At 40.9% G+C, this 12,823-nt stretch overlaps 1 protein-coding gene across 1 annotated transcript in view; it reads left to right on the top strand.

Moving 5' to 3' along the window:
- The window catches only part of LOC102429328 (alcohol dehydrogenase E chain-like), a 37,031-nt gene that overhangs the window by 6,916 nt on the left and 17,292 nt on the right, over nucleotides 1-12,823 (top strand). Inside the window, exons 3-6 of the mRNA XM_006100289.3 lie at nucleotides 649-750; nucleotides 4,719-4,857; nucleotides 6,618-6,705; nucleotides 6,802-7,021. Coding sequence (XP_006100351.1) covers nucleotides 649-750; nucleotides 4,719-4,857; nucleotides 6,618-6,705; nucleotides 6,802-7,021 — 549 coding nt within the window. The remainder of the gene's footprint in view (nucleotides 1-648; nucleotides 751-4,718; nucleotides 4,858-6,617; nucleotides 6,706-6,801; nucleotides 7,022-12,823) is intronic.

Here is a 12,823-nt window from a genome sequence, read left to right as displayed (position 1 = left end):
TCTAATCTGGAAAAAAAATAGCTACACATAAATTAGAGAAGAAAATAGAGCTGCCAAAGCTCACTTTCAAATGAGTCATGCAAACTAGTAGCACACGGAAGTAGTGGGGAGAGAAATTGGAGGAGGAGGACACACAAGGAGAAAGAGAAGTCACCTATGCAGGGAGGCAAGTATGCACTGGAATCATAAAGTCCGGTTGTTTGGGGCTTAAGCAGAGACTTGAGCAAGAGAGCAATAGATTTTATGTGACCAGACAGTGATCCTATCAGTGAAATATTTGTGATTTAAAACTTCATTGCAAGCCAACAGTTGTGGGCAAACAACCAATTTCAGGACTGCATTAGGAAATATCACAAATAAACAGCCCTTGGAAAAAGAAACAACATAAGGACGACTTAAAAGAACATATTCCATTTTATCTCAATGCCTCATTATAGTTAGTTCTATTTCTATTTTCTTATGTTATTACTGTACATATTTTAAAAAGGTATTTCCATTCTCTTTGCAAATCAGAAGTTGTCCTTTTCTATATAACATTTATCAGATTTCAGACAGGGGGCTAGATGTTGCACATAAAAAGATGAAAGTCACAATCCCCGACTTCAAGAGTAGGTAAGCACTTGTGTCATCTTTCTGTTCAATTTCCAGGTAATAAAATGCAAAGCAGCTGTGCTATGGGAGATAAAGAAACCCTTTTCCATTGAGGAGGTGGAGGTAGCAGCCCCTAAGGCTCATGAAGTCCGTATAAAGGTGAAACACTTTTTTCTCTTCTATCGAATTTTAAGTATAAGAAAATTCAGAGAATAGTACAAATGGAAATAACAAAAAGTTTATTAAGAAGCACTTTTTAGCCCAGCCAGTGTGGCTCAGTGGTTGAGTATTGATCTATGAACCAGAAGGTCATGGTTGATTCCCAGTCAGAGCATAAGCCCAGGTTGTGGGCTTGATCCCTAGTGTGGGCATGCAGGAGGCAGCCAACCAATGATTCTCTCTCATCATTGATGTTTCTATCTCTAGCCCTCTTTCTTCCTCTCTGAAATCAATACAAATATATATATATATATATTTTAAAAGAAGCACTTTAAAAAAATCCTCATGCAAGGATATGTTTGTTTATTGATTTGAGAGAGAGAGAGAGAGAGAGAGAGAGCTGAGAGAGAAACATCGCATCAATCCGTTGCCTTGCCTCCGTACGTGCCCCAACCAGGATCGAATCAGAAACCTAGGTAAGTGCCCTAGTAATCCAAACAGTGGAATTACATTTCTTGTCAAGGAAATATAAAAATATAAGTTGTTAAACTTTCAAAATAGAATAGATAGTATGTACAGTATAATCCTAATGTCAACCTCAATAAAGAGGTAAACTGAGTCAAGCTCAAAATGATGAAAAAGATGAATTTTTCAAGAATAACTTGAATACCTTTTATTTCTCCTTCTTGGTTAGCACTTTCAATACTATGTTGAATAGGAATGGTGAAAATGGGCATCCCTGTCTTGTTCCCTATTCTTAGGGGAAATGGTCTTACTTAGTATTTGCCCACTGAGTATGATGTTGCTGTAGGTTTTTCATATAAGGCTTTCATTATGTTGAGATATGATTCCTTTATCCCCACTTTGCTGAGAGTTTTATATCAAAAAAGGGTGTTGGACTTTGTTAAGTGCTTTTTCTGCATCAATTGATATAATCATGTGGTTTTTACCTTTCAATTTATTTATGTGATGTATCATATTTATTGATCTGCGGATATTGTACCAGCATCCTTGGAATAAATCCCACTTGGTCATGGCTTATGATCTTTTTAATGTATTGCTGGATGTGATTTGCTAATATTTTGTTGAGGATTTTAGCATCTATATTCATCAGGAATATTGGCCTATAATTGTCTTTCTGGTTTGGGGACTAGGGTAATGCTGGCTTCATAGAGCTTGGAAGTGTTCTTTCCTCTTGAATTTTTAAAAATAGTCTGAGGAAGATTGGTATAAGTCTTTCTTCGAATTTTCATAAAACTCCCCTGTGAAGCTGTCCAGAACTGGAGAAGAAGAAGTAAAATAGTCACTTTTTGCAGATGATGTGATATTATACATAGAAAAACCTTAAAGACGCCATTAAAAAACAACTAAATTTAATAAAAGATTTTGGCAACATAGCAGGATACAAAATTTACACCCAGATATCTATGGCTTTTTTAGACACCAATAATGAACTCAAGAAAGAGAAACTAAAAAACAATCCCATTTACCATTGCACCAAAAAAACTAAGATACCTAGGAATAAACTTAACTAAGGTGGTAATAGGTAATTGGACAGATACATGCAAAAAGATGAAACTAGACTACCAACTTACACCATACACAAAAACAAACTCAAAATGGATAAAGGACCTAAACATAAGATGGGAAACCATAAAAATCTTAGAAGAATCCATAGGCAGCAAAATATCAGACATAAATCATAGCAATCTGTTTACTGATATAGCTCCTAGGACAATGGAAACAAAGGAGAAAATAAACAAAAGGGACTACATCAAATTAAAAACCTTCTGCACAGCAAAAGAAGCCATCAACAAAACAACAAGAAAGCCCACTACATGGGAGAACATATTTCCCAACATTATATCTGATAAGGGCTTAATCACCAAAATTTATAGGGAACTTACACAACTTAACAAAAGGAAGCCAAATATCTAATGAAAAAATGGGCAAAGGACCTAAATAGACACTTTTTGAAAGTGGACATGCAGAAGGCCAAGAGACATATGAAAACATGCTCAAAGTCACTAATAATCTGAGAGATGCAAATCAAAACAACAGTGAGGTACCATCTCACACCTGTCAGAATGGCTAGCATCATCAAGTCAAAAAGTGAAAAGTGCTGCCAGGATTAGGAGTAAAAGGAACCCTACTGCACTGCTGGTGGGAATGCAGACTGGTGCAGCCACTGTGGAAAACAGTATGGAGTTCCCTCAAAAAATTAAAAATGGAACTTCCATTTGACCCAGTGATCGCACTTCTAGGAGTATTTCCCTAGAAACTAGAAACACCAATCAGAAAGGATATATGCACCCCTATGTTCATAGCAGCACAATTCACCATAGCTAAGATTTGGAAACAGCCTAAGTGTCCATCAGCAGATGAGTGGATTAAAGACCAGTTGTACATCTACACAATGGAATACTACGCTACTGTAAAAAAGAAGGAACTCTTGCCATTTGCAACAGCCTGGATGGAACTGGAGAGCATTATGCTAAGTGAAATAAGCCAGTCAGAGAAAGATTAATATCACATGATCTCACCCATTTGTGGAATACAATGAACAACATAAACTGATGAACAAAAATAGAACCAGAGACATAGAAGCATCAAACTGATTGTCATACCTCAGAGGGTACGAAGGGGAGGGGGGTGTTAAGAGATCAACCAAAGATTTGTTGCATGCATTTAGGCATAATCAATGGACATAGACAGTAGAGGGGAGAGGGCATGTGCTAGGGGATAGGAGTGGCCAAGGAGAGGTCAATGGGGGGGTGGGGAGGGAAGGAGACATATGTAATACTTTCAACAATAAAGAATTTAAAAACAAAACAAAGCAAAAACGAATAACAGTAGTTGTAATTTGGAACATGCAAATTGTAGAAAGCTATAGGGCAGTCCATTGAGAGTTTGGGGTAGGCTATACTTACAGGCAGGAAATTTAAAGAGGGAAGAGTTCAGTTATAGTCTGTTAAAATGAATATATTTTTTATGAGAGTATCTTTTATTATTATATAATACTCTTTTTGTCTCATTTAATTAGTTTGGGCCTTGAATTCTGCTTAATCTGATAATAATATAGCAGCCATGTATTCTTTTGTTTTTATTTCATTAAACAATTTTTCATCATTGAAACAAAAGCAAATCCAGTCATACAAACAAAGCTCAATTCAGCTTAAAATGTGAGATGAATCCCACCAGAGTTATTTTAGTTCAAAATTTCTCAAGGTTGTTATGAGGCAACTCCTGACCAATTTTTATTTAGGAAAATTCCAATATTATCAGTGTTCTGTAAATCAGGCATTTACAGGAAAACGATTTCTCAGTCCTTATGTGTCTTTCCTGATGACACATACATTAGATTTTCCTTTTTATATCCTCCAGTTCTATTGTAGATTGAAATTCTTTCACACTAATGAAATTAAAAAGTATTGATGTGTTTATACAGAAAAAAAGTGCAAGATTTCAAAATCAATTAGCATTAAATGGTGGAGCTTAACTGACTTAATTTTCTTGGTTGCTAATCTATAGTTTCTACTTCTAGGAAAAAGCATGCATTCTTGTCTATTACATAAGACAGATATTTGAGAAACTTATTTCACAGATTATTCTGAATTGCTTAAGGCAGGGAGGGTTTTAAACTGAGTAATCTTTCTTTTCACTCATAAACTTTTATTTTTATTTATTTATTTTTTAATTTAAATTCTTTATTGTTTAGAGTCTTACATAAGTCTCTTCCTCCCCCACTCCCCTTGATCTCTCCCTGCCCGCCCCCAAAGGACTTGTATGCATGCATAAACTGAGTAATCTTGGAGAGAAACGGGACCTTGTGTATTTGTGGAAAATAGAGATTATTAGCAAAATCCTTGAAAACTCTTCAAAAGTCCAACTTTAGAAAGCTGGGCATGTGAAGTCCATCTGAGGGCCACAGTTTTGCTGAACCTAATTATCTTCCCTTTACCCTGTAGATGGTGGCCTCAGGGGTCTGTCGGTCAGATGACCACGTGGTTAGTGGAAACTTCGCCACACCTCTTCCTGTGATCGCAGGCCATGAGGCAGCTGGCATTGTGGAAAGCATTGGAGAAGGAGTGACTGCAGTAAAGCCAGGTATAGAACTCCTACTTGGAGAAGGTACTGTTCAGGGCCCCAAGAACACCCAGCCTGGGTGATGAAACTGAAGCAATGAGAGATGCAAGACCTTGCCGAGGGCAGCAGCACAGCTAGGGCTTGAACAGAGGTCTCCTCCTTTTTTCTGCCCCCTTCCTGCCTCAGACATGTATGCATTCATGCACTCCTGTGTTCTCTCCTTCAGCAGGAATTTGTTGAGCACCTGCTATATGTCAGGCACCAGGTTAGATCCTGGGATACATGAGGATCAAAAGGGACCCACTCCCTGAGGTCATAATCAAATAACTTCCATTTCAGTGTTGCTAAGCACTGTTTTCTCTCAGGTCCAAGAAGAACTACAAATGGGACACAGGAAAAACATCTAAGTCTGTGTCCTGAGCCTATAGGTCTGTGCATGGGAACTGTTCAGTGCTGGCTTCCCAGGGTGGGGAGCCTGAGGCTCTGACTGAATCAACATGATCTCCTCTAGGTGGGAAGTGGAACCCATTCACTGGTTTTCCCTTCCACTATGGCCTCCCTCCTTGAGCACAGAATGAATGAAACAGGCTATTTAGAAGAAAAGGAGAGACCTGGCAGAAGGCCCCTGCAATAAACAATATCTGTTTTACTACATTAAACCATGGCTAACTGTGACTGGTTACAGGGTACTAGTTTATCCTTAACATTTATTTTGTCTTAATTTTATTGTGCATTAATATAGATAAGTATTCTTAGAGGTAAAGAGTGAATAAATATAAAATGTTCATGCTATTATCTCCATATAAAGTTTATCTATTAAATATTATGGTCTAACCATTTTTGTGGGTTTTGTGGATATGTAGGAGAACTAGTTGAAAACAAAAATAATGTTTAATTTAAAAAAAAATAACTTTAGCCAGTAGATTTGACCTGCCCCATTACCAAATACTTTTTAAACTTGCTGACAGAAAATATTAAAATATATGGTCTGTTTTGAGTTTCAGCTCTTAGTATTTCCTTTACTTAGAAATAAATTAACAATAAATAACACTTTTACTTTTCACGCTGGTTCCCTCCAACATAGCAGGCAAAATAAATATTTCACAAATTAAGTTATCAGTTAAAAACATATAAAAATGAATTCTCATCCTAAAAGAAAGTGCCTAACTCATTGAGGGTTGAGATTTTTAAAGGAATTTCTTTAATTCTTTTTTCTCACATTTTTGTTATTTTTTCTTTGGGGAAAAAAACCCTAAAATATAAAAAATAGAAAATCATTTTATAGTAAAAATAAACAGTCACTTTGAAAAGCCAAGAATGGTTGTCAAAATTCTCATTTTTATTGTAACTGAAACTATTAGAAAATACTGGCTTTCCTCAACATCTAGTGAAACTATGGCAGCCTCTCATAACTAAAATTTATAAATATACTTACACTAAGAACATTTAAGACTTAATTCTTAAGGGTTAAATAAAATGTGTATAAAGCTATCTAGAGAAAGGGCATGGAGGAAAAGATAACTATTAATGCAGTGGAAATACTTTAAAATCCATGGTTGTTCCCACAGTCACATGTCCTCTTTGGCAATCTTCAGGCACATACAAACCCAAACCAATAACAATGCTGCCAGCAATGTCTAATGACATCATGGTGACTGCATCCTGTTTCTGAGAGACTATTGAAAGGCAACTGCCTCTAATACATACCCATAAGCTTTGAGTGCTTGCTCTATTAATTCCTGGGTAGAAATTTAATAAGAATTTGCTTTTCCCCCCTCCAGGTGATAAAGTCATCCCACTCTTTACTCCCCAGTGTGGAAAATGCAAAGTTTGTAAACATCCAGGAAGCAACTTCTGTGTGAAAAATGAGTAAGTTTCCATTACTCTCCTGACACAGCCAATGAATTTGCACACTGTTATGCATGTGTCTCATGCCCTTGTTTGTCTGTGTGTTGCACTGGCTAGTCTGAGCATGCCTCGTGGGACCTTGCAGGATGGTACCACCAGGTTCACCTGCAAAGGGAAGTCCATCAACCACTTCCTTAGCACCAGCAGCTTCTCCCAGTACACAGTGGTGGACGAGATCTCAGTGGCCAAAATTGATGCAGCTGCACCACTAGAGAAAGTCTGTCTGATTGGCTGTGGATTCACAACTGGCTATGGGTCTGCCATCGAAGTTGCCAAGGTAAGAATGACAACAGATGATAAAGCAGTTGCACTCGGGTTGTCAGAAACAAAAAGGAAAGTGATTTCTCATAATAATCCAGGCAATTCTTCATAATTTTACTGTCAGCTTTCCTGCCTTCCCACTACCACAACAACATTGATATACTCCACAGAATTTAGAGTGTCAATTATGAGTAGAAAAATGCCCTCAGATAAGAAAAACAAAAACAAAAACAAAAAGAAAAGTGCTCTCAGAAAAAATTAAGAGCATAACCTAGAAATTTAATCTGTTTATAACAAATGAAAAAGCTGTTGATAACTAATGAAGAAAAGGTAAAGGTGCCATTTTCAATAATTATTTTTCTGTATTTGTTCTTTATGGGATTACTAAATTTCAGAGCTGAGGCCTCATTTAGTCATTCATTCTACTGTGAGTCAGCACAAACATGCACCAGGCACAGTATGACCTTCTAGGTCCTGAGGCAGCAAAAGTAAATGAAATGAAAGAGTTGCCTTTGAGGAGCATCTAGTCCATGACCCACTATTCCCAGAATTAGGACCAGCAGTAGATTCCAAAGCCTTACCTGATACACCTCCAGACCAAGCATCACCAACCTACCTGCTCTGTGGAAACCTATGAGGAAAGCAAGGAAGCTGAGGTGATGTATTATGCATTTTTTTCCACTCATTAGGGGATCTCACTGCTTCATCTCCTCCCCTGCCATGGACATACACACACACACACACACACACACACCTCCCACAGAGGTGGTAGCTTTGAAGGAGAAATTCTTTAAGAGTCTCTCTTCACAAACGGTTAGAAATCTAGTGGGCCCAGATCCATAATGCTACTTGCCCTAAATCTTATGGCTGTGACTCACATAGCATGTCTTTTTAAAAACTCTTGGTGAATATTAAACCATCCATATATATAAAATGCTAATATGCTAAGTATCCGTCTGGGTAATGACATCAAATAGCAATGCTTGGCTTCCTCTCCCTACCTACTAGCCTCCTTGGAGTTTCTTCAGCCCAGTAACATGGCTTGCTTTATAGCCGGGTGGAAAAATTTTACACTGTCACCAAATGTTTGTGAAGCTTTTTCCTGTGCCTCATCTCATTTGATCCTCACAGAAGTCCTAGAGTAGGTAGATAGGAAACCCAGTGGAATCCTATTTTCTTTTCATTACCCAGAAAATGGAGATTTAGAAAGCTTAGAAACTTGACCTGACTGAAAAGAAGTAAGAAATGGTGGACCTTGAAAATGACTTAGGTTTTCTCACTGTGCAGAATATAGTCAAACACTGCTGCAGTTAAATATTTTACCCATTGTTCTCCCTGTGTGATCTACAATAATAATCTGCTTTGTGTTGATATTTACTGCTATGTTGCTGACAATTACCTGAAAAAGAAGTTGGGATGCTTCACTGGGCTGGAAAAAGTTTAGGAAAATCAGAAAGCATGTCTAATTAAGCAAGTTTATTCTATATCTATAAAAGGCTAAGTTAACTCATGCACATGCAATACATATAAAGCTCTCCTGGCACCAATTGCATGTGTGTGTCTCCATCTGTCATTGTTGATTGTGAATTTGGTTGACACTTTTTAAAAAAATTCTTTATTAGTTAAGGTATTACAAATGTGTCCTTATCCCCCCATTAATCCCCAACCTCCCACTCATGTTCTCATCCCCCTGTTGCCCATGTACATTGGTTTGGCTTATATGCATTCATACAAGTCCTTTGGTTGATCTCTTCCCCTTACCTCCACCCTCCCCTACTTTCCCTCTGGGGATTAATAGTCTGATTGCTGTTTCTCTGTCTTTGGATCTGTCCCTGTTCATCAGTCTATGTTGTTCTCTATATTCCACAAATGAGTGAGATCATGTGGTATTTATCTTTCTTTACTGGCTTATTTCACTTAGCATAATGCTCTCCAGTTCCATCCAGACTGTTGCAAAAGGCAAGAGTTCCTTCTTTTTTACAGCAGCATAGTATTTCATTGTGTAGATGTACCACAGTTTTCTAATCCACTCGTCTGCTGATGGGTACTGAGGCTGTTTCCAAATCTTAGCTATGGTGAATTGTGCTGCTATGAACACAGGGGTGCATATATCCTTTCTGATTGGTGTTTCTGGTTTCTTGGGATATATTCCTAGAAGTGGGATCACAGGGTCAAATGGGAGTTCCATTTTTTGTTTTTTGAGGAAACTCCATACTGTCTTCCACAGTGGTTGCACCAGTCTGCATTCCCACCAGCAGTACAGAAGGGTTCCTTTTTCTCCACATCCTCTCCAACACTTGTTGTTTGTTGATTTGTTGATGATAGCCATTCTGACAGGTGTGAGATGATACCCCATTGTCATTTTGATTTGCATCTCTCATATAATTAGTGACTTTGAGCATGTTTTCATATGTTTTTTGGCCTTCTGTATGTCCTCTTTTGAAAAGTGTCTATTTAGGTCCCTTGCCCATTTTTTGATTGGATTGTTTATCTTCCTATTGTTAGTTGCATGAGTTCCCTGTAAATATGTTGGAGATTAAACCCTTATCGGTGATATCATTGGCAAATATGTTCTCCCATGTAGTGGGTCTTCTTGTTGTTTTGTTGATGGTTACCTTTGCTGTGCAAAAGCTTTTTATTTTGATGTAGTCCCATTTGTTTATTTTCTCTTTAGTTTCCATTGCCCTAGGAGCATTATCAGAGAAGAGATTCCTTAGGCATATGTTTGTGATTTCGCTGCCTGTGGATTCCTCTAGTATATTTATGGTTTCCCGTCTTATGTTTCAGTCTTTTATCCATATTGAGTGTATTTTTGTGTATGGTGTGAGTTGGTGGTCTAGATTCATCTTTTTGCACCTATCTATCCAATTTTCCCAACACCATTTATTGAAGAGATTGTCTCGACTCTATTGTATGCTCTTGCCTCCTTTGTCGAATATTAATTGAGCATAGTGGTTTGGGTTGATTTCTGGGTTCTCTATTCTATTCCATTGATCTATAAGTCTGTTCTTGTGCCAGTACCAAGCTGTTTTAAGTACAGTGGCTTTGTAATACAGTTTGATATCTGGTATTGAGATCCCACCAACTTTGTTCTTCTTTCTCAGGATTGCTGCAGCTATTCGAGGCCTGTTCTTTATTCCAGATGAATTTTTGGAGAGTTCATTCTAGATCTGTGAAATATGCCATTGGTAATTTAATGGGGATTGCATTGAATCTATAGATTGCTTTGGGTAATATGGATATTTTGATTATGTTGATTCTACCAATCCATGAACATGGTATGTTCTTCCATCTGTTTATGTCTTCCTCTATCTCATTTTTCAGTGTCCTGTAGTTTTTTGCATATAAGCCTTTTACCTCCTTCATTAAGTTTATTCCTAGGTATCTTAATTTTTTTGGTGCGATGGTAAGTGGGATTGCTTTTTTAGTCTCACTTTCTGTAAGTTCACTAATGGTGTAAAGAAATGCCATGGATTTCTTGGCATTAATTTTGTATCCTGCTACATTGCCGAATTCATTTATTAAGTCTAACAGTTTTTTGATGGAGTCTTTTTTTTTTTGAAAGGAAAGTATAATTTATATGTACAACCAATAAACCTGATACAGAAGAGGGGATTGGGACAGACCAGGAGTGAGTGTGAAGAGAGACTGGGGAATGGCCAGCAAGAAAGTGAAGGGGCAGCGAAGAGGAAGTGGAGGGTTCGCCATGCAAACTGCCACTCTCCTCAGCCCCTCCTGGGGAAGAGGGTGTGCATGCCCGTGTCTCCCTAGCCTGCTATCCATTATTTTTCTCTGGTCCTCAAAGCAAGTAGCCTCCTGACTAGGCCCCCTGCCTCACACACTCAAATTTAGTCTGTATTCAGGCCTTCAGAAGAAAGGGGAGAAGTCCTCAAAGAACCTGAGCCCCAGAGCTGGGGGTTCCCCCAGCATCTGGCCCATTGTGTTCTCTCCCACCCTTTCTAGGTCACCTGGGTCCCTAGGTCAGATTGGGGAGCTCCTCTTTGGCTTGAGGGGGTATCGCCCAACCATTACTCTCTTTGTAAGGGTGGTTCTTGGCCCCTGTGGAGGGGGTAAGATGCCCAACACAAGATGCCAGTACACAGGAGGTAACTGAGCCAGTGAATGGCGCCTTTATTCTGAGGCGGAGCAGCAATTGACTCCCTTTAACTGCTCCACACTCTATTTCAGGAGAGGTAAGGGAAGGAAACATGCAGCCACCCCTCCTCTTCCCTTTTGCTCTGCCAGGGCTCATGGTCATCCTTATCTAAAGTTCCCTTCCTCTCTTCAAAGCTCCTTTCCTCCACCGGAAGTTTCTAAAGGCCAGGCAGTGCTAACCCCCCACCTCTGCACAAGATGGAGCTCACCCTGCAGGAATAAAGGCTCCACCTCTTACCTGCCACAACCATTTATTGGGAAGCTGTGTATGTTTGGCAGTGGAGGATAAAGGTTCTTGGAAGACCCTGCTAACCAATTCCCACCCAGACCTCTTCTCACCAGCACAGTCTTCAAAGCATGGTGGGAAAGATGTGTGGGAGTGGAGACAGACAAAGGGCCCTTCTTGAAAAGAGGAGTCAGAGAGAGGGGCAAAGGGGCTCCTAGCCCAGTGGTGGCCCAGCGGGTGGGGAAGGCGGAGGATTGGCAGCAGACCCCAGAGTCTGAGCTGGGGGTCGGCCTCTGGCACAGGGCCTGGGTGAAGGGCAGGCCTGGGATCCAGTCAGTCGTCTATACAGATCACCTCCCCGGCTCGGGGCTCCTTCGGATCCAGCCCGTCTGACACTAATGCCCCCACCATTTCCTTCTCCTTCTTCACCAGCACTGGAGGGCCCTTGGTGGCGGCTGTGATGAAGGACCCTGCAGGCATCTGGCTGTAATTGGCGCCTCCGGCGGCCAGAGCCCCTATGGGAGCGGTGCTGAAGGCCGCCCTGTACCCCGGAGGTGTAGCGTAGGGACCCGGGGGAAAGACCGGTGTGGGGTGAGGCTCCGTGCCCTTGCTGGCCAGCCGGCTGAGGATGCTGCGCTGGGATATCTGAAGGCGGGCTGCGATGGGGGGTATTCGAGACAGCGTGGCCGGCAGGCGGGTCACCTCTGCCTTCATGTTGCTCAGCAACTCCTCCAGCTGGTTCAGAAGCAGCGTTGTGGGCCCTCCCCCGCGCAGGGCCGCCGTGGCCCTTACCCTTGTTCCCTGCCAGCGACTCCTTGGAGAGGTGCTGGTGGCTCTCAGCCAGGCACTCGGCCTCGGCGAAGCGGGCGTGGAGGGCCATGGCGGGGTGCGCCGGCTCCTGTGATAGGTTCAGGTAGGCCGCCCGCCGAAGCTGCTCCTCAATCACCAGCGCCTGCTCCAGGAGCTTGAATCTCCGGGCCAGAAACTTATTTTTCATCTCCAGAAAGTTCCCCTTATTGGCTTCAGTTTTAAATGGCTCATTGATAATGGCAAACTGAGTATCATTCTGGATGTCCTGCCACCGTGCATAGCCATGGAGAACAATCCCAGCCAGAAGCCAATAGTCATGTCTTCGGTGCCAGATTTCATTGAGTTTCCCCGAGGAAATAGCTGCCCGTTCCTCATTCTGCCACAGTGTGTGAAGCTCTGTAAAGCCACCATCTGCAATATTGAACATGAACCGCGGCTTCTCTGCCTTCTCCTCACGTCGCCCAGTGGATCGTGGCTCGTCTCGAGGCCCAGATCGAAGCTCCCAGCCGCCTTTAACATCTTCTCTCTTGCCCAAATCCCCTGTTTCCCCCTCTGGCCTCTCCCTGCGTTCCTGTCCATCCAACGGCTTCTCCTCCCCCCCTCTCTCCTGGTGTCGACTCTGTGGCT

Source organism: Myotis lucifugus, unplaced genomic scaffold (assembly GCF_000147115.1).
Source record: "Myotis lucifugus unplaced genomic scaffold, Myoluc2.0 scaffold_308, whole genome shotgun sequence".
Lineage (NCBI taxonomy): Eukaryota > Metazoa > Chordata > Mammalia > Chiroptera > Vespertilionidae > Myotis > Myotis lucifugus.
Note: the sequence above shows the minus strand (reverse complement) of the source record. Positions and strands in the feature narration are given on the sequence as shown.